This window comes from Oreochromis niloticus, linkage group LG11 (genome assembly GCF_001858045.2).
Source record: "Oreochromis niloticus isolate F11D_XX linkage group LG11, O_niloticus_UMD_NMBU, whole genome shotgun sequence".
NCBI lineage: Eukaryota > Metazoa > Chordata > Actinopteri > Cichliformes > Cichlidae > Oreochromis > Oreochromis niloticus.
The window spans coordinates 16480636-16502441 of NC_031976.2; the positions used below are offsets into that span (position 1 = coordinate 16480636).

Genomic DNA, 21806 nt, shown 5'->3' on the forward strand with positions numbered 1-21806 from the left:
TTTGCTTCTACAAGAACACCTTTCTAATACAAATCTGCTAATCTTAAAACTTTGACCAAACCAGAGTTTACCAAGTCTTCTTCAACAACTCAGGCCTTAAAAAAGAGGAATAACCAGGCTGAATGTCTTTCCTTAGGAAAAGAAATAAACCAAAAGTCACTTTAAAAAGTGTAGCATCTGACACATCACTGCTGTTAAGTGATAAAATATTTTTCTCCTCGTTTTCTTTTTTTTTGGTATATTTGTCACACAGTTTTCAGATAATCAAACAAATTTTAATCTTACACAAAGAAACCCTGGAAAATACCAAAAGTAGTTTTTAAGTTATGATTTCATTGATTAAGTGGAAAAAAAAGTTATCCAAACCTACTTGGTCCAGAGTGAAAAGGCTGTTGCCATCTGTTTCAATCATGCAATTATTATTTCAATTAACTACATTTATTTTGGGAAGTTGACTAAATTTCATAAGCCACACCCAGTCCTAAATACTGCCAGATCTGTTAAATCAAGAAATCTCATAAAAATGACTAAATAAAATAAAAAGCCATTGTCTTTACAGTGGCTTCTACCTGCTCGGAGCTCTCCTCTCTCTGTGGCTCACACTTCCTGATGTTTGCAAAAAGATTCTTCTTTCAGACCAGTTGTGCTTCAGATATTAGTTTGTGCTTTTACGTGTTAATGATTTTGTTTACTGTTTTATTCAAAAAAGAAATCCAGAAAATGCTTTGGGATTGTTTTCCTGGGTTCTGTTGTTCAAATTTTTAATATCTCCTACTTTACTGTGTGGTGGGGACATCAGGTGAGTAAGTGCTGACATTTGAGTGCTTGACTTGGTTTTGTGCTCATTGACAGAAAAGCAGCTTTCACAAAGATTAAACTATCTACATATCTGCAGTCTCAACATGCTCAAAAGAAGGTCCGCAAAGGGCCTCCAGCACCAAAGTCAAGTCCTATGAAGAGATGCCAGGCCTAACAAGAGGTCTCAGCCTGCAAACTCCTGTCACAACAAAGGGATGTGCACCACGTTAAAGCCAATATGAGAAGCAGATATAGCTGCCAAATAAAGCTTGTTGGTAGACAAAGAAAGACTCTTATCCAACAGCTCCTACAGCATTGTCAGAACATCTGCAATAGAGCCCTGGAACAGGATAACATTTGGGTCCTGGCACCACTGCTTAAAAGCTTTTATCTCTGAAAAACATACAAGCTTTAGCACATGAAGGCTTAGCATTTTAAATACTTGCGAACACTCTTTGGGGCAAACTCGTTGCTCACAAGGTAAGCATGCAGCCACCAGTGCTCTTGGCCTGGTTGAATCTCCTCCTTCCCACCTGATAGAAGAAGGTCCTGTGGAGAGGAAGCTGCCAGGCCCTCACTTCCAACAGTTAAGATAACTTCAGATTTCACTTCACTCACAGCCTATCTCCTGCATAGATAAACTAACATCATGAAAATAATAATGCATCTTGACTGTCTTTCTGACTCCCTCAGGATAGTTTTTTGGGAGTGTCGAAGCCAACGGTTGCTGAGAGCATGGAGCAAATCTTTCAGTTTTTTTTAACCTCACTAAAAATCTCACAATGATTCGTTTTCTTCCTGCTGTCTTTTTGCTTAAGCTTTAATGTTGACATACATTGTCAACCTGAACATCCTGACAACACAAATGGAGAAAACACAATGAAGTGTGTTTGCAGAATTTCTTTTTCTTCTTAGAAGGATCTGTACACAATGTTTTTTGATATTTATAATAGAAAATAGTGGTTCTGCTGTTTTCCCTCTTTTCTTAAGCATGAAGCGTACATAACAACAAGACACTCAAATTACACATAACATATGTGAGGAGAAAGGTCTTTAAGTATATACCTTAAATATAACCACTGATCACTTGTTCCAAGTATGACCTAGGCCTTGTAGTTGGGAGGCTTTTCTTTCATTATAGTCTTTCAGCACCATCTTCTGGTGAGTTTGTTCAAATATTCCTGGCTGTAGTCGCCAGTAAGTCGTGTTCAAAGTAATATTTCTTTGGTGCAAAAAAAAAAAAAAAGTGCTATTTTTCCCACTTTGAAGTGACCGGGAATGATTTTTCCATATTTCCCGACACAGAAAACTTGATTAAGCAATGATGAAGCAGCAGCTGAAGCCTGTGTGTAAATAATGTTTAATGCTCAAAAGAGGCACTAAAACAGGAAGTTATGAATCTGGTCTATAAAGATATCTGGCATAAATTACACCTTGACACAAGACTGCACATCCATTCAAGTATAAAACACAAAGTATAAATAAAATCAAAGAATGCAGGTTTAGTGCAAATGATGTAAAACAGTCACACAGACAACAGACAATATGGACTGGAATACACATACACAAAGAACTACTGTGAAAAAAGATCAAATGAGCCCCACACAGACAACAAACCAGCTGGGAACATGCAAACAAATCAAAACGCAAAGCACACAAAGAGTCCAGAATGGAGGGAAGCATGAAAAATAAGATACAAAAACCCCTAAAAATAAAACAGACAGAAGAATTCACTGCACGGACAAAGTAGATACTGGACACTGACACTGAACTATGCATAATTCAAAATGCTGCATGGTACAGTGGCTAGCATTTTGCCTCACTGCAAGAAGGTCGTGGTTTGAATCCAGTCTGGCCTTTTATTGTATATTCTCCCTGTGTTTTCATGAGTTACGTCAGGGTACTCTGGCTTCCTTCCACAGTTCAAATTCAAGTATCATGTTAGATTAACTGATGGTTCTAAACTTGACCGTAGGCGTGAATGTGAGTATTAATGGTTTGCTGTCAATCGGTCCTTGACCGATTGACCTACTGTTCGGAGTGTACCCTGCCTCTTGCTCCATACCAGACCTATTTACATTTAAGTTTATTATAAAAGATAATCAAAGACAAAATATCTTATAAAAATATATTTTGTCAATACTAGTTTTGGTGATGGGTTCTTAGATGCATAACAAATATTCATTTGTTTTATCAGCTGAGCAGAGAAATCTCAAAATAGACTCACCATTAGACCATAAACCAAGAGGCCAAACCAGAAGTACATGGAAATCAGAGTGTATGTCCTTTCACTTCTGCAAGGAGGCTTACATTTTAGTTACAGACTGTTAATCTAATACCTCTGTTACATAATACCTCCAGTACCATGTGTTTAAGTGTCACACAAGGATGGAACTGTAAGCAACAACAAAGTGCAAAGTTGTTTATATGCATGGTTTTCACAAAAGAAGACATGAATTACATTTGTTTAAAAAGGAAAACACATTTTAAATACAGTTTTAATCTGTAAAGAGAATGACTGAAACTTATTGTTTCTGCAGAGCACAGGAATTCCTTTACATAGTCAATGCCTGTATGTCATCATATGCAGGCATCTTGTTGTTACTTCCTCTCACAAGTTGAGAGAGAAAACCACCCTTTAGGAGTGCAAATATGATACCAAGAAGCATATTTGCACTCGCACTTAAGGGGCTGTTTGTTGTTACCACCTTATTAATCAGAACTGAGTATCTTGTTGTTGTTCTGTTGTGTTGCTTGAATTGTTCACAGAAAAATCACTCATTTCTGGATCCTCTGTTCCAACAAAAGCAGGGTTGAGTATTTCACATGTGTATGAATACACTTTGTTGCGCTCCTGAACAGGTAATTCCGCATAAGGGTAGTTGTGAGCGAGGTCAATCTCCTCCATACTTAAGCTGTGTGTTCCTGTAACACTCCAGAGATCATCGTCACGATTTACCAATAAGTCCTGCATCCTGACTGTGTCCTCTTTCTGGCTTCCCCAGGACAGTTTCTTGGGAATGCTGAAGCCAGTGGTTGCTGAATTACCCATGATACCAAGGAGCAAATCTGTAAATTAAAAAGAAGAAAACAACAAACCACTAGTAAATAAATACATGTATGAATGTATGAGTGAAGAATTTGCAGAACAGAGTTTTGTTTTTGTTTTACCTGGTCACTAAAACAGCTGCTGGGTCTTTCTACTGAAGCAACGAATGCTGAATGATGGCTGATCTGGTCTATTTTAAAGGCCTGACCGTGTCTGTTATTGATGGAACATTTAAGAGTCATCAAACAGTAACAATTGAAGTGTATCTCATAGTAGTTAACATAAACCAATCAATCAATCAATTACTGGAAAATGCGATCACCATTTTAAAGGTTTTTGAAATCTTGATGAAAATAACCAAAACAAACAGTTTTTAGTTGTGAGGTTTAAGTTTATGTATTCTCCAGAAAGTTTATTTCATTTTGATGTGGTCATATGTCATAAAGTTTAATAAAATAGGCACATTTATCACCTGACATTGAACTCTGCAAAAAAGAAAATATTTATTACACTATGGACCACTATGGACTTCATTTTAAGTGACATATGAATGAATCACTGCATTGACCCTTTTCCTTTGATTAATTTTTTTAAACACCACTTGTTCTTGAGTAAATCAAATTAAAAGTAAATTCATTTTTTAATAAGTTTTATTATAAAAATGACAAAGTAAGATTAGAAGTTAACATGTTTTAGTCCAATACCTGTCCGAAGTAATAATTTTCACCTAGCAACTGAACCGTAGTGGACTTAACTGTGGGATCTTCTGATCTTTAATGTATTGTTTGATATTTTAAAATGGAAAACTGCAATTCTGGCTTTTTTTTTTTTTTTTTTTTTAGCAGTGCTTAAATGGTAAATGTGATCACTCAAAAGAAGACACTGACTTACACATAAACATATGGGATGTGAAACAGTCTTCAAATAGTATATACCATCAGTATAAATCTTTCCACATGAGTTTCTTTTATGATTTTTTATGGGCAAAGACAGGAGGATGAGAGGGCAACAAGGACACAACCCCCCCCCCCAAAAAGAAGTGGTTTAGATGGCCCCTGATTTATCCTCTCATCTTTTCTGACCTTTTTTTCACTAGTTTTAAGTTTGAGTAGGGTCAGTGTCACTGAGCATGAGGTGATAACCTGGACCCGCCCTACAGAGGTTGCATAGTCCAACTTCTCCAGGATGACACACACACACACACACACACACACACACACACACAGTTGATGATCATTTTGTATTGCACTGTCATTTTCTGGTCCGTACTAATATTTCAGTGAGTACTGAAGGAGGCCAGTTTATTTAAGGATCTTTGTTCTTGCTGTCTGTGGTAACTTATGTTTAAAATAAGCTTTCTTTGGCACAACCAATTGCTTCCAATCAACTGGGATAAATAAAAATATCTTCTGCACCTACACAGACCCTCGAACTGAACATCTGAGCTGGTGGTTAGGATTGTGGAAAAGAAAATAAGTTAGTCTGAATTATATGCCTTGTAATTAAAATGAAGAGTTTTAATTTAGCATCTACTTTAAATACATATCTTGAAAGGAGTGACACAGACTTTTAAAACAATTGGATTCTGGCTAAACCTCAACAAACATGTTTGTATTGAGGGTAATGTAAAAAGTGGAGTCATTTCAGCCATGCCAACAATCAGCGTACTCTATCTTATTATTGATTTTTTTTTTCTTGTTGATTTTTTAGCTCCTTAGAGCACAGCACACATTTCTTGGTTTTTATCTCGATGGTTGTTGCTGATTAATGAATAAACAGACCAGACCAGGGTGACCAGATCACAACACACTGCCATGAGATGAGAGATAAGCATCCAGTCTAGTCCCACATAAAGTGGGAGATGTGATCACCCATATCTGTTAGGCTGTTTGTAAGCATTGATACCATTTATTTGTAATGCACATTTAATTAACTCACAATGTAGTTAATATAAGTTTTAAAATTTACACGCTTTCCTGAGTATTTTCTCCAGTTAAAACATTAACAGCTACTATGTGTTAAATGTCATTTTTTATAAAGAGGATAGGCAACGCTTGTGCTGTTGTTCAATAACTAATCACAAAAACAATAGCGATAAAACAGCTAATAAACATATTTAGTAACTTGACAACTTTGTAATTATTGCAAAACTTTAATGGTAATTTTTCAAAGCACATTATTTGATCAGACAAACAAAAGTACAAAACAGAACTTCTCTTACTTACAATATTTTACAAAGAAATGTGAATGACAGATGACAGGAAAACTGAGATATAATATGTATGTGGTATAAGATGAATATAGCACTAGGATTTTTCTTTTTCCTTGACTCCGACCTGACCGCAGCTGGTCTTCCACATATATTACATGTTGGCGTATACTGATTCATCCCAGTCAGTCTGCACAGAAAAGACTGCTTAGTTCACTCCAGTCTTTGACGCATGATTAGATTAAATTTTAAAAAATACAAAACTTTACCTACCTCCATGTTCCCATACACACTGTCATTGGTGTAAATGTCATTGCAATGGACATCCTCATAGTTCTCCTTCCTGTACAAAGAATGCAAAAAGCAAAGAAGTTTGTGTTTTTCCTCTACACACAAATTATATCAAATATTCATCATTCATGTTTAATAATGAATAAAGTGTGTTTTGTTTTGGGTTTTTTTTTTTTTAACTGATTTGAAGAATTAAAACCTTTTTGTTTGAGCATAACGAGGGGGCTCCGCAGGTCTGTCTGACCTCATGGTGCTTAAGTCAGATTTTGGTGTGCCATCTGATTGCCCCCTGCTGAAATTTGAAACATCAGGAGAAAAACTAAGACTTTCCAAAAATATAACAAAAATATAACATTACCATAACATCACAACAACAATTAGAAGCAGATAAATATTGTTTTATTTTATGATCATATTTAAAACAGGTATTGACATTTTACATGACTTGAACTTATACCTGTTAATGTTTATGGTGTGTAACTTATCCTTAACAACCTACCATCTTTTAACAGTTCCCACTCCAATGGCTATCAGAATTATCAGAAAAATCACACCTGCTCCAGAGGCTATGAAAATATTCTGCATGTTGTCTGTTCAAAAAGAAAACACATTGAATATTTTTTGTTTTGCCATGTAAATATAGAGTGATAATAATCTATGCTGTTTTCTTGAGATTCAAAGTTTTTTTTCTTACCATTAGCAGGTAACGATAGTGTGAGATTAGCATTTCCCAATGTGTTGTTTGCCAGGCAGTGCACAAACTTGAAGGACCCAAAGTCTGTCTGCAGAGTCCCAGTAGTAACAGAGCCATTTTTCTCTAATTTGGTGATTTGCAGGACTCTGTCACCAAGAACAAAATGGACCATGCTGGGAGGCCTGGACTGTACGATGCAATCACACTTTACTATGCCGTTATATGAGGAACACTTAGAGTAAGTCTCAATGTCAGGGGCATCTGTTAAGACAGCAGATATAATTAGCATCTAACAGATAACCATACATTTATTTTATATGTTTGAATGAAAAGAAAAATCTCTTCTGTTGTTATATTTCTTGTATTGTTTACTTACATAACACATTGAGCTTCACGGTGCTTGATCTGACTCGTCCTTCCTCATTGACAGCAGTGCAGTACACGGCCTCTGAGTGTCTGGAGACATTTGACATTGTGTAGGTTTGTCCCTTATTCAGCAGAGCTCCAGTTTCACTGTGCCACTCATAGCTGCTGACAGGGTTTGCATCACTGGAGCACTTCAGGTGTGCAGTTTCTCCCTCATTCACATCTGACTGGTACTCAACCTTCACATTCACTGGAGCATCTGCATAGAAACATTTAACCCTTAATGTTACTGTGCAGCATTTTAGTTTATTTTTCATACATTCAGGTCAAAGCTGAGCTTGTTTCAATACTCTGACATGATGTAGCAATAAAAGAAAACTTCAGAAACCAAAGGGATAAACATAAATGTTATGACAAAATACTGAAGGTAATGTCACATATCAACCAGAAACATTTTATGATTTTTTTCTGTTCAGATTTTTTTAAAAACATTTAATTTTCAGTCTCTTTGGTTTCATTATTACATTTTTTCCCCCCGATAAAAAAACAACAACTAAAACTTTATATAAAACTATGTCCCGTCTTTAAAAGTTCTTACTAAATTACAGCATTTACAATATTTAAAGGATTCTTTTTTAACATGTTTTTAACATGTTTTTAAAGCTGCACACTTACATTTTACTTTAATGGTCTTGGATGTTTCCCGCTGCTTTCCTCCGTGGTATGTTACCCTGCATTGTAAAGGTTTGTTGTGATCAGTGCGGTCTGAGTGAAAGGTCAGAGTAGATGTTGCTTTCCACTGGCCATTTTGAAGATTCTGTGTCTGAAAATGTCGCTCTCCAGAGTGACTCCAGTGGAAATCAGGTGGATATGTGGGGCAGGAGTGAGACACAGAGCAGAATGCAGATACAGTTTGACCCTCCTTTACCTCTTCTTGCACAAAGAAATCAGTGGGATTTGGTTCACCTGTTTAAACAAGAACACATGAACATCATATGACTACTGTAATGCAACACATGGCACTTGACGCATGTGGCAGTTGATGTCATCTTTTATGAAGACTGGGCTTGTCTTTATTGATAAAACATGAATAAGAGTTCATTGAGGTGACCAACACAAAAAACATTAGATTTTTAACAAAATCTAAGAAGGAAAAATGCGGGACAGAAAACATAAGAAAGGTATTTCCTGCCTCATTTGGGTTGTTGTCCACAGGAATAAATAAATAAATAATTTCTTTTGCTTAAAAATATAAGATAAAAAAAAAGTAGGGGCTTCATTTGGCATGATTTTCTTACTGTGTCTGCACTTTTCCCAACCAAACTATAATTTTTGTAAAAAATTAAAACTTCTTAACTGGGTGGTAACATCACACATCTGCTTAAAGAAAAAAAAAAGTAAAGTATTAAGGCTATTTTAATACCACAAATGAGGAACTTAACCTTAAAATTAATATTAACTGAACACATCTCTTTCTGAAAATAAAAAAGCCTGGAAATAAAGAAAGGCTTATGAGACCTACAAAATGTAATTTTATTGTCAGTATTCACTCACATTTTACTTACCGATCATTGAAATAGAGACTTTGTTATTGAAGTAGGAAAACATGTTTGGACCGTCTAGTTCAATCCTGAAAAAGAAAGGCCCTCCATCACTTTGCTCAAGATTTTCAATCATCAGAGAACAGTTTTTCTTGCTGAGGTCGCCAAGAATTTTTGTTCGTCCCCTATACTTCTCCACAGTGTTAGACTGAGTTGGATGATAGATGACACGGTCATCACTCCTCCAAATCCCTGTGAATGTATGGACCGTTATATCTGGGTAGTTATAAGAGCAGGGGATCACCACACATGAGCCAAGGAGACCTTCCACTGAGGACGGCACATCAACTGTCCAGGATGATTCCGTTTGAGTGGCTGCAATAAATTGCACAATAAAATGGAGTGAAGTGAGGCACAGAAACAGGACAATCGATAAGAGAAAGAACGCTTAAAGGCATGAAACAAAATGCACATTCCCCTGAATTAGTTCTAGAACTTCTGAAAATAAATTCATACAAAACGCAGGACATATCATACCTTTGAAGCAAATGCATATGAAAAACACGAGCCACTGTAAAGCATCCATCTCGTCTTCTAAAAAAAAAGACTGTGTGGGTGCTTTCATTTCCTCCAGGGTAGAAGTGAAAAGTTTGGCTTCCTTCCTGCTTGTATTAGCCATTGCGTTCACTTTACCACAAAGTCTCATGCATGTATAATGGGGAAAGCTTGTTTTATTAATTTATCAATGGAGTCTTCACTGCATTGATTAGTAGTTTTAACACTTCTACAGAGTGTTAAAACTGTAGCTTGTTAGTATAAGCTCAGTTTTCAAAGTTCACTTTAGGCTAAATAAGACGAGTTATGATAAAAAATGTGTGTGTTTTTCTTCAGTGAACACCCCCCCCCCACACACACACACACAAAGCAATAGATCACAAACTATGAGACCAACAAAGCCGCAAAGGACAGGCTTTACAGTATATAGCTGTTTAGTAAGCATGCTTACATTTTACAGACCATGTATGATATACGCAGTATAATGTATAGAAGCATCAGTAAAGCAATGTGTGTCAAATACCAACAGCAAATTACCAAAGCATCAAATTAAAACAGTACACTGTGTCGTGTGTTTAACTGGTTCTTACACAATCCCAAAAAAGGAATAAAATTGTTTTGCTTTCATTTCACAGAAAAAGTTGTTAGTTTTAAATTGACGTGTTAAACTGGCGCGTCCTCATTTCCTCTTCACATTTTGAGAGAAGAGACAACTCACATACTTGTACTAGCAGCACCAAGGCTGCTTTTGTTTATGCATCACAACTAGGTTTCTTCTTGTGGAGCTGTTAATGTTAAATGGCCACATAGTCATTTATGGATCCTCGTTTAGAAAAAAGTTTTTCACACATGTATGGATACACCTTGTTGCCACAAAAAGAGAAGGAAAGCTAAGAGTGTGGAATGTGTAATATGTGTAATGTTATGTGCAATGTGTTATGATTGGCAGATGATGGACAGAAGGAGGTTAAATATACTGTGTGTCCAGGACACTAGTTGGAAGGGAAGCAAGGGCAGAAGTATTGGATGTTGATTTGATAGGTAGAGAAATAGAGTAGCAGTTATGTTGATTGTATGCGAATACAGATGTTGCTGGAAATCAAAGGTATGATATTGAATGCTGTCAGAGAGTATGCTCCACAACTTGGATGTCAGTTTGAAGACAGGTGAATTACTAAGTAAGTTAAAAGAAGTGACTGCCCTTGTACATATACTAGGATTCTGTGTCCACTCTCCTCTGCTCTTCTCCCTCCACACCAGGGGTGTCGAACTCATTTTATATGCCGGGGCACATACAGCCCACTTTGAGCTGAAGTAGGACAGGCCAGTAAAACTCCAGTGTAAAGTTGCACATTTAACAGTTGTTCTAAATGATTAAAAAAAAAGCTGCTGTAAGAGAAAAAAGAAATATGTCAGTACGTCTTGTAGGTGTGAAATTGTAAAACATAAATGTTTAAAATTAGAGAAAAAGTTCTGGTAGCTCATTGACTAGACTGACCAGTTTATGTTTGTTTGTTTTTTTTAAACTGTAATTGTAAAAAACTGAAATTTCTAAAGGGAAAAAATAAACAACACAAACTTTTCTGTCACAAAGTTACAGAGGTTTCATTGCTTTTGCAATTTGCCATAATTTGTGAAAGCTAAAATTGTTGAATAGCAGTGTTGAATAGCAGAATTTCAATACCGACCTTCTTGTCCGAGGTCACTTTTTGAAAAAAAACAAACTGTATGCAACGATAGACTGGCATGTAAAAAGCAATGAGAAATAGAGCTGTGCAGGAAGTGCGAATTTATCATGGTGGAAGCAAGACAGCCAAAGTAAGAGGGAATTCATGACAGTGTTTTTCAAACATGGAGCATAGCTTTGGTCATCTTTGGTTACTTTGATGACATGGTTATCTATGTTTCTTTTTTCGCTCTCTGTCTCTGTGTTGTGTTTCCCATTTTATTTTGGCAGTCTTTGTCTCACATGCATTGTGTTCAGTATCGCTTCCCCTGTCTCTTTTTTTGTCATGTTATGATTTGTTCCTCGTGTCTTCCCACCTGTTGCACATCCCCTCATTATCCTGTGTGTGTGTATTTAAGTCATCAGTCTCCCTCTGTTCTTTGTCATGTCATCCACTTTTGCTGTCTCTCCCTGGTTTATCCCAAGTTCCTAGTTTCAGTTCCCAGTTCTTAGTTTTTGTATGTTTATACTTACAATGATTTTGTTGGAAGTACAAACATACACGTATAAAAGCTGCCTCCGTTAATTCTTTTGTCTCAGAGTCCTGCATTTGGGTCCTACTTCTGTCTGCCATGCAGCACCACTGTGACAGTGAATTGTTGGGTTGTTGTTATTCAGCCTGGTTCTGTGCCCCTTTTTAACCTTGAGCACCCTCCCCTTTAAACATCTCTGCACGGCCCTGGTCAGAATACACCAGGGAGCACAGGTGACCTAGATCAGAGTAACAAGAAAAGGGAAACGGAACCGATCACAATGCACACAGCACAAGAGACTATCTAAAGAGACAGGAAACAGAGAAAGACCCAGATTCCAGACACATCACCTTGACACAGGAAATGAGTAAACACAGAATAACAGGCAAACCAGACAATCATAGAAACAGGGGAAAGAGTAGACCCGGAGACATGAGCAGGGGCAAAGATTAAGATAACTAAATATTGCAAACTAATAGTGACTTGACTGACACATACATGCACACCTTCATACATCAAGTTACTTTTTGCACAATCCACTGTCATTTTGGCACTTTTCTTATGCACTGTTATGTCTGCACTTTCTTGTGTCTGTGTCGTTCTGTTATGTCTGATGTTGCACTGTCTTTGTTTTGGGTTTTTTGCAATTTTTGCGTCACAGGTGTCGAACTCCAGGCCTCGATGGCCAGTGTCCTGCATGTTTTAGATGTGTCCTTGAGCCAACACAGCTGATTAAAATGGCTAAATTACCTCCTCAACATTTCTTGAAGTTCTCCAGAAGCCTGGTAATGAACTCATCACTTGATTCAGGTGTGTTAACCCAGGGTGATATCTAAAACCTGCAGGATACCGGCCCTCGAGGCCTGGAGTTCGACACCCCTGCTTTATGTAGCCCTGTGTTGATTGTCTGTTATATGTTATGTGTAACAGCATGGTCTTGGAGGAACGTTGTCTCGCTTCACTGGGTACTGTACCACTGCACATAGTTAAAATGACAATAAAGCCACTTGACTTGACTTGACAAAGGAGAGATCAAGATATTAACAGATTACAGACTACTAACTAAGCATGAAACTATAAACTAGACGCAAACTAAAGGTAAGTCAAGACTGAGACAAAGACAGACACTACAGAGTAGCTTGCCATCACCAGTGTGTGAATGTGTGTGTGAATGGGTGGATGACTGAGTGTGTAAAGCGCTTTGGGGTCCTTAGGGACCAAGTAAAGCACTATACAAATACAGGCCATTTTACCATTTACAGAAGCACAGAGAAATGACAGACTGCTGGGACTGAAGGTAAAAAAGCATGAAGATGCTGAAGACAGGACACAGAGACGCGACTAGGAAAGACTGGACACAAAAAGGGGAATCAACATAAAACAAGAAATCCAGAGCTATAACTAACAAACTCAGCGGTACTAAAACATAATATACTCAATCAGTAATGGACAACAGACAATGGCAGCATTTGGCTTCCTTTTTTCAAACTAAGACTTGCATTTCTTTACATCTAGTTGTCCCTCAAAATTAAAGTCCTTTGTCCTCTTTTGTTTCTGGGGCCTTTGTGACCATAAGTTTAACATCCCCAGTGTGAACCCTCTTGCTCTTTTGTCCTTCCAGATTTGCAGGCTGTGGTTTGCTTCAGCAGTGGCCCATATTTGGCAGTTATTAATAGTAAACATTTTATTTTTCTACCGCAACAGTTTTGTTCCTTCTCTCTGTCTTTTTTTATTTTATTCTTTTATCATGACACACCTGACCAGACAACCAGTTTATATGGACTTAATCCAAACAACTGGTCTGTACATTTGAGAGTCCCTTTGTTAACACTGCTAGGTTTCCAGGACGGAGTTGTCACCATGAGGTTTCCAGCCACTCCTAATAAGGTAATCTAATGTGCTTTTCATCTATGGAATGATATTCAATTATTATGCTATTGATTTATGGCCCTTTATTATTATTACTACTTATACTTTTGATGTGCACGAGCTACCCTCTAGTCCTTAACTAGAAAGTGCGACTTTTCTAGCATAATAAGTGTTAGATGGGCCAAGAAGCCAGTATGTGGATGTGGGCCTAAATGCAGATTGATTCAACCACAGGAAACAATGATAAAGTGTTCTCACAATCTTTATTAAATGACACAATGTAAAGCTAAGGCACAGTGAATGAATGTTTAGCTTGGTTCCCAAACGTGAGGGTTCTGTGAACAGAGGGAGAGGCTGGTTGACAGAGGTATGGGGAGGTCACTATAGTAAAGCTATGGTATTAAAAATAACAGGGTTTGGGGATGGTGAGACAGATGGAATTTATGGCTTACTTGACAGGTGGAGTGGCAGTGGCATCGGGGGACGTAGTGTTGGCCAGGTGAGCGTCCTACAAGGTGAGAGTGCAGAGTGAGTCCAACCTGACTGATCCGGAGATCCAGAGCTAACAAAGACAGGAGGGCAGGCAGGTGGTGAAAAGTGAGTCAGTTCATAAGAGGCAGCATGAGGAATCCAATTGGTGGTAAAGAGCGTCCAGGGAGGAATGCAAACTACCAGGTAATTAGAGTGGTGATCTGAGAGACTACAAAGGTCACAAGGGAACAAGATAAGTTTAACATGGAACTAAGCACAAGAAGCAAAAGGCCTGCTACTAACGTGTGGTTAGTTGACCAACTGGTGAAGAAGAGATGTTGCCGCTGTTCTTAAATACTGCCTGTAGATTAGCCTGGATCTCCAACAGGTGAGTATAGCAGGTGTTAGACACAGTGAGCACAGAGAGAGACTTATTCGCACTCACACTAACCCAACTGTATCCCACTGGGAGGTTTGGGAGAGGCAGAATGGGCGGAAAATAAATGTGTGCATGGGGATATTTGCAAGTATTCTCTAGTGCCACTGCAAGTTAAGTTCAAGAGCAAAATTATAGACTTACAGCTGTAATTAGCTCTTGCCTTACATACCCATTAATCCTGGGAATGGATTTGCCTGGGTTTAATATGTTAATGGGGTAATGTTTAGGGGTGCACTCTTAACTGGCAGGGACATGGAGTGTCTGCGCTGTGCTCATTGGTGATGTGACATCAGCAGACACTGACTCCGGGAAGGAGGAAATTCCATTGGTTCTGGTGACTCGCTCCATGAAAGATATTCCACTGTAGTGGATGATACTTTACGCCAGGGGTGTCAAACTCATTTTACATTGTGAAAAACAGAGGTTTTATTAGAGAAGTATTTTGCAACTTGTCATTATATAGGAAAAGTTTAAAAATCTTTGGTATTGAATAGCAGAAATTAGGCTTTCTTGTCAGAGGTAGTTTTTTGGGGGAAAAAACAACAATGGCCGACAACACTGTGCACAACAGTAATACGCAAGCGAATAAGGCAGTAAATATAGATTTTTTATGGGAAACTGGTCTTGAAGAACACTTAGAGAGGGAGAGAGAGAGAGAGCTGTGGTTTTCAAATATGAAGCATAGTTTCGGTCTTTTTATGCTGCTGGTTCAGCTAATTTTAGTTGGGGAGAAATGAAACCTGGAGTTTCATCTCTGAGAGACAACACCAGCATTTTCGTCTCTGTGGCATGAATGGTTCAGTAAATTTTGGTTGGGGAGATGTCAGCTTTAATTGTTTATTGCTTATTTACTTTATGTAGTATGAATGGCCATAAGGGACGTTTTTATCAGTAGAAAAAGCTGTAAAACGTATGAGAATACAATTAAAAGTTCAAAAATTATGCTAGTGCTTGTTTGTGGTGAGCAGGAGATGAAACAAGTTACAAACGGCTTCAAGCGCACATTCAGGCCTGCGAGACTCCTTTAGACACTCAGACACTGAGTCATGGCTTTGTGGTACATCCAGACATTCCTGCATTTCTGCCATTCAAAGACACTTTGTATATAGTTTCTTTTTATTCAATACTAAATATTTTATTTCATAAAAGGCCTTATTTGAAAAAATGTCTTTTGCCCTCCACAACAGAAAATGGTTGAAAATAAAAACCCAGTCTGCCTTTGCATATGATTGGCCACATGCTGTGCCCATCAAAGTAAAGTCCCACCCCTGTCTACCCAGATTCTCAGCAGGACTGAAGATTCAGCTCCAACATAAACCCACCGTGCGATTAATAGTTGAACTGAAGACATGTGAAATTAGCTCAAGGGCTGGATGGGCCATACATCTCACACCCCTGCTTTACACAAATGACTACACCTCAACAGACCCATCCATCCATTGTCTGTCAAAATAGTCAAGTGTGTGTGCCATGATGGTCATCTATTCAATTCAATTCAATTTTATTTATATAGCGCCAAATCACAACAAAAGTCGCCTCAAGGCGCTTTATATTGTACAGTAGATAGCACAATAATAGTCATCTGACACATCTGACTCATCAAGGATTGCAATGAGTCAGCAGACTGATGTAGGGTTCACCATCTGGCTCCGTGGTGCAGTTAAAACCAAGCCGAGTATGCTCAAAACTGTAGTGATGGCAGTGGACTGCAGGAGTGGCCCTTCTCCATTATCCCGCCTCACTTTACTCAACAGCTTTGTGTCTGCTGTGGAAACCTTCAGGTTTTTGTGATCTACACTCTTCCTGTCTGTCTTCTTTCCCATGTAGTAGTGAAAGATGTATTCTTATCTTTTGACTAAAAATACAAACTTCAGAAAAACCCATTACAAGTATTGCAAAAGCGAATTTAAGTGAAAGCAAACAATTTTTTTCAGGGATTGTGTGTGATTACTCTGCACATAGAACTCTGTCTGAACTTTAAGCCACACATGTGACACTCTCTACCTACCTCTTTTATTCCATTCTGCACCCCAATAACATCAAGAATCAACAACCACAACACCTTTAGGGCAAATACTACATCTCTCCCCTCTTACACAACACTTTGCATCATCATAACTCGGTAACACAAAAATATTCACTTGTAGACTCTGTTCATAAATATTTCTTGCATTCACCTTACTTATGTATTGCAATTAAAACAGTCAGTTTATATATGCATTATTACATTTTAATTGACATAAATAAATAATTCATTGTTAAAACTTTTTGTAGTTTTTTAATTAAATTGTTTTCTTTGTATTACACTGCCATCTTCTGGACAGTAACAGTTTTTGACAGATTACTGAAGGAGGCCAGTTTATTTAAACATTAATGTCTGTGATACCACTACCGTAAATAAACAACATAAAGTAAAAGTGCCAGAGACACAAATTAAAGGACTTCCTCGGAAAGTAGACTCTGCTAAACCTTTTGTTGTACAGCATCACTGTTGGTATTCCCATCCTGTCTGTCATTCAGGTGCGCTGAAGCACCTGTAGCTGTTTCCACCTCCTCACCATTCAAGGGCAACTTTATTTCTACTCTTCACCAGCTCCCTGTACTTTGACTCCCACCTTCAATACACTCAACCACTGCAGTGTCATCAGAAAACTTCTGCACTGCGCTGTTATGCTGGGAATGACGTGTACAAAATAAACAGGAATGAAGACTGGACCGTCCCATGTGGTGCCCCAGCATTACTATCAACCACATGAGGCAGGTCGCCACCCCAGCCATACAAACTGAGGGCTCAGAAGTGATGACACTCTGCATGATAAGAGAGACATAGTGTTGGACCAAAAGTGACTTTATGGCCTACAAATTATGTCTAGATAGTACTGTAAGAAAATTCAATGTTGTCACTTAAGAAATAGAGTATTTAACAAGTTCACCCTTTGACCTTCATCACCTCTAATGATCAATTATTCAAAATGTGTCCGCCTACAAGATTTGTTTTTGGATAAAGTTCAGTGCTATTGTTTGTGCCTTTTTGTGTTTTTAGTTTGTAAGAAATCATTTTAATGGTGCAGATTCACTCTTGTGGAGTCTTTATAATCACATCAGTTATTTCTTTCTGGATATTCCTGATTTTTTCATTTGACTTTCTCCCAACCAATGTTACTGATTTTCTTTACTATTCTCATGCATGTCATCAAAAGGTTGTATGTTTTGTAATTAAATAAAAGAACTTTACCTTTGTCCTTATGTTAAGTAAATGTGCTCAGAGGAGTGACAAAGAAAAACAGTAGTGGCCAAGAATTTTAAGAGTTTGTCCTTGGAAAGGACACACGAGTCCAGATTTCCAAGGACACAGCTCACATGGGCGTTATCTGTGATACTCCTAAGCTATAAGTTAAACGTAAACACAAAGTCAAAGTCTCTCCTCAACATCTGTTATCCTTTGTTCAAAACCAAACAATGTATTAGGGGTAATACACACGGCAAGTTTTTCTCATTTTTTTAAATTTTATGAGTAAGATTTTGTTGTTGTTGTTGAATGAGCTAGTTCATAAATATGACATTTATGACATTTAGTTGGTTAGAGGCTTTTCTTTCATTATAGTCTTTCAGCACCATCTTCTAGTGAGTGTGTTAAAATATTGCTGGCAGCTGTCTTTAGTTAGTTTCTCATTTGTAGTTTTTCTTAGAACTAAGCAGAGATGGGCAGTAACATGCAATGCGACTTTTCAAGTAACAAGTAAACTAAGGTATTTCTATTGCAAAAAAGTAATTAAATTACTGTTGCTTTCCCGTAAGCATGCTGCGTTACTGCATTACTAAACTGTGATTTTGTTTGTGAGAGTGTCTCATGGCAATCACGTAATGCTGGGCATACACTGTGCGATTTTTGGCCCATTTTGAGCTGATTTTGGTGCGACTGTTTTGGTGATTTGCTCGAGATTCGCCTCTTACACTGCGCACGCGCAAACACAGAAATGGAAGTGAAAAGACAGGGCAGCACGGCAGGGCAGCGTTTGATCTGGACACAAGCGATGAAAGCACAACTTGTAGAACTTGGCAAGCTCATCTGAGCCTTTTCGATGTAGCCTCACAAAATTATCACGACCGCAACAACCGTGAAAATAGTTGGATGGACACTGCTGCTCAATCACAGCTGCCTGATTACTGTTTTTTATTAGCAATTTAGCAAAGTTGATGGTGGTGGTGTGTGTGTCTGTGTGAGTGAAAGAGAGGGTGAGCGAGAGACAGATTTTGTGTTATAAGCTTCATGTTATGGACGCACAGTGTGAGCACTCAGGTCGCATCAGACCATCGGGCCGTATAGTGTGAGACCCTGCATCGTGACCTATGAAATTCTAACCCCTGTGAGTCATACATACAGTTTGAGCAGGAGCTGAATAACGCGACTGAAAAAATCGCACAGTGTTTGCCCAGCTTAAGAGCATGTGACGTCCGTTAGTGGTGGGCGGATCGATCCAAATATCGATAGTATCGATACCAAGTCAGCATCGGTATCGGATCGATACTTGATACTAGCCTGGTGAGATCGATTCTTTACTTTGAGTTCTGCTCGTTTACAACGCTGTGCTTTCGGTGTCAGCGAAGAGCAGGCACACTTTGCTGCCTCTCCACCACTCTTATGTTTCGGTGTTGCGCTGTCCCTTCACGTGACTTAGACACTTTGGGGGTTGTTAAGTTGTTTACATATTAGTTATATTTTTACCAGTTGTTTTTGTTGTTGAGAATTTTAATTATAATTTTTGTATTATAGTTTATCAACAGTATTTGTTTAAATTTGCTTACTGGTTTGCGTGCGCTTAAGATTTAAAATAAAAAAAAAAGAGAGATCGCCACCACGGCAGACCCGATGGCATTTTCATGCTTCTCAGCATCATTTATTCTTACAATAATCACACGGTTGCTGTAACAGTACATTCAACGGCTGCAGCTCTCCCGCTGCCAGCCATAAACATCACCACCACTAAACCTGCAGCGGCATCGCAGAACACGCCCCGCCACATACCCCCATCGCCCGCTTGAGGCCGGGGAGCCATCCTCCCAAACCTACTCCCCACTCCGCGAGCAGGCGAGGGAATCAGGCTACGTCCACACGTACACGGGTATTTTTGAAAACGGAGATTTTCCGTTTTCGTTTAAAAAAATAATCCCGTCCACATGTAAACACAGAAATGAAGGAAAATGCTGCTAGGAACATACCAAAACAACAGGGGGCGATATAGTCCTAACCGTGTAGAAATGTTGGCCAATCAGAAGTCTAGAAGCCTCGGTAGGAAATAGTAAACAAAGATGGGGCATAGAAGCAGAACCAAGTCGTATGTCCAAATTCATGGGCTGCATCCTCCTGAGGACCCGGCCTTCGCGGTCTACGTGGGCCGGGTCCTCAGAAGGTCGGGTAGGCCGGAAGTAAACGGCTGTGAAATTGGACGGTCTAGCCTTCTGATTAACGTCACCGCTGTCTCGGTGGAGTTTAATAAACTCGGTCGTCTGCTCCTTGCTATCTAAAATATAACAGGACACTGGCATAAATTCTCGACCATCTCACAGTTCTGTTTAATCAGTTTTCTGTTTGACGTTTATTCAGCTGTGTGAAAAACCACCCGGGGATTAACAAAGTTCTATTTTATCTAATCTAATCTAATATCTTTAATCTCAGCCAAACCGATTTACTCACGAACAAATAAAACACTGAAAAAAGCCAAACAATATCCTTTTTAGGTTGTCTAAGTGACTTATATATTACGTTTAACCTGAGTAGCGAAAGTCCGCGGTGATCTGAAAATGATGTGCCGGGAGTTGTGCTGTTCTCGGCGGCTTCAGTGACCCTCGAGCTCTCGGTTAGCTATCAAGCTGGTGGGTAACAGACGTCTCCGAAAACGTCGAAGCACTTTTGCAAATATGCAATACCTTGATAAACCGAGCAGATATTTGAAGTTTACACAGCTACATTCTCGCCTGAAAATATGTTAAAAGTTTATTTTGTGACCCAGAAAGATTAATAAAAGTAATTTTAAAACTTAGTAGCGGCCGCCATTGCCGGAAACTGGAGTTTGGCTGGGCCGCGCTATGAATTCTGGGATATGGTGGGCCACGAAGGACACACCCGACCCATCCTTCAAATTCGGGGAAAAGGACGACGCATTTGTCGGCTGCATTCGGAGGAGTCTACGAATTTGGACAGCCTTCGGCGCGTCGCTGTGACGTAATCGGTCTACAAATGCGGCCTCAGGAGGATGCAGCCCATGGCCGTTTCTCAATTCTCAAGTACGCGAGTACGTACTCGCGTTCTCGGCGGGTACGTACTGGCCGAGAACCCACGGGAGTACGTACCCGCCGAGAACGCGAGCACGGACTCGCGATTTGTACAATTGGAACACCTGCGTACGTGATGATGTCACAGGTCCGGAGTTTTTACTGCCGTCCTCTCCTAATTTAACTGTGAGTAACATGTTATGAAGCTTAACTTTAATCACAGCCAAACCGGTTTACTCAGGAACAAATAAAACACTGAAATAAACCAAACATTAACATTTAGAAGTGATCTAAGTGACTTATATATCATTTTTAACCTCAGTAGTGAAACCTCTATTAATAAAAATAGTGTACATGTACATACGTGTACATACCTTAATAAAAACAAGCAGGTGAGATGTTAGAACGCTTTTATTTCTATTCTAGTGGACACTCAATACTATAGACAGCTGCTGGGGTTTCTTTAACCTGAGTAGTGAGAAGACCGCGAGCGGGGGGGGGGGTTGAAAACGATGTGCCGGGAGTCCGCTGTTGAGTTTTGGACGAAATGCATTCTGGGATATTTAGCTGTACCAAGTCCACACCGATGCATGCTCGATAAAACGGGCGGAGCGAGAACACATCTGGGACTTTTTCGCGTTCTCGGCTTGATGCGTACTTCGAATTGGAACAGTACTTGGTCTCCGACTGATGACGTATCACGAGTACACGAGAACGCAAGTACGCACAAGTATGCATATTGAGAAACGCCCCATGAATTTGGACACGACCCGAAACAATAACGTGGCGCACAGTGTGACGTCAAAAAAGGCGCACACCTTTGACGCTGCGTTTTCTCTGTTTTTCTCGTCCACATGTAAATGCAAAAACGGAGTTGTTGAAAATATCCACCCTGGCAGGCGTTTTTAGAAATCTCCGTTTTCAGTGACTGAAAACGCCGTTTACGTGTGGACGAAAGGTGCGAACGCATAGAAAAATCCGCGTTTTCAAAAATACCCGGGTACGTGTGGACGTAGCCTCAGCCTGGACCATCGCCGCCCCATGCCCCGGCC

The 21806-nt window shown here is 39.0% G+C and overlaps 1 protein-coding gene across 1 annotated transcript; it reads right to left on the bottom strand.

Moving 5' to 3' along the window:
• Positions 1-6165: 6165 nt before the first annotated feature.
• Positions 6166-9571, bottom strand: LOC100693751 (sialic acid-binding Ig-like lectin 14). The gene is made up of 9 exons (XM_019355403.2): positions 9486-9571; positions 8973-9323; positions 8083-8373; positions 7418-7666; positions 7042-7302; positions 6847-6937; positions 6547-6639; positions 6330-6399; positions 6166-6246 (listed from the first exon to the last, which is right to left on the bottom strand). Exons 1-9 carry the CDS (start codon positions 9532-9534, stop codon positions 6211-6213), a joined length of 1491 nt encoding a protein of 496 aa, XP_019210948.1. The 5' UTR covers positions 9535-9571; the 3' UTR covers positions 6166-6210.
• Between the last annotated feature and the right edge of the window lie 12235 nt (positions 9572-21806).

What these genes read in the sequence shown, in the direction of transcription:
- LOC100693751 (XM_019355403.2), bottom strand. Translation starts at nt 9,534, where the DNA reads ATGGATGCTTTACAGTGGCTCGTGTTTTTCATATGCATTTGCTTCAAA. An exon ending in ACTATCGTTACCTGCTAATG is followed by an intron (nt 6,938 to 7,041) that starts GTAAGAAAAAAA and finishes CTTTTTGAACAG; the next exon opens with ACAACATGCAGAATATTTTC. An exon ending in GTGGGAACTGTTAAAAGATG is followed by an intron (nt 6,640 to 6,846) that starts GTAGGTTGTTAA and finishes TTCAAATTTCAG; the next exon opens with CAGGGGGCAATCAGATGGCA.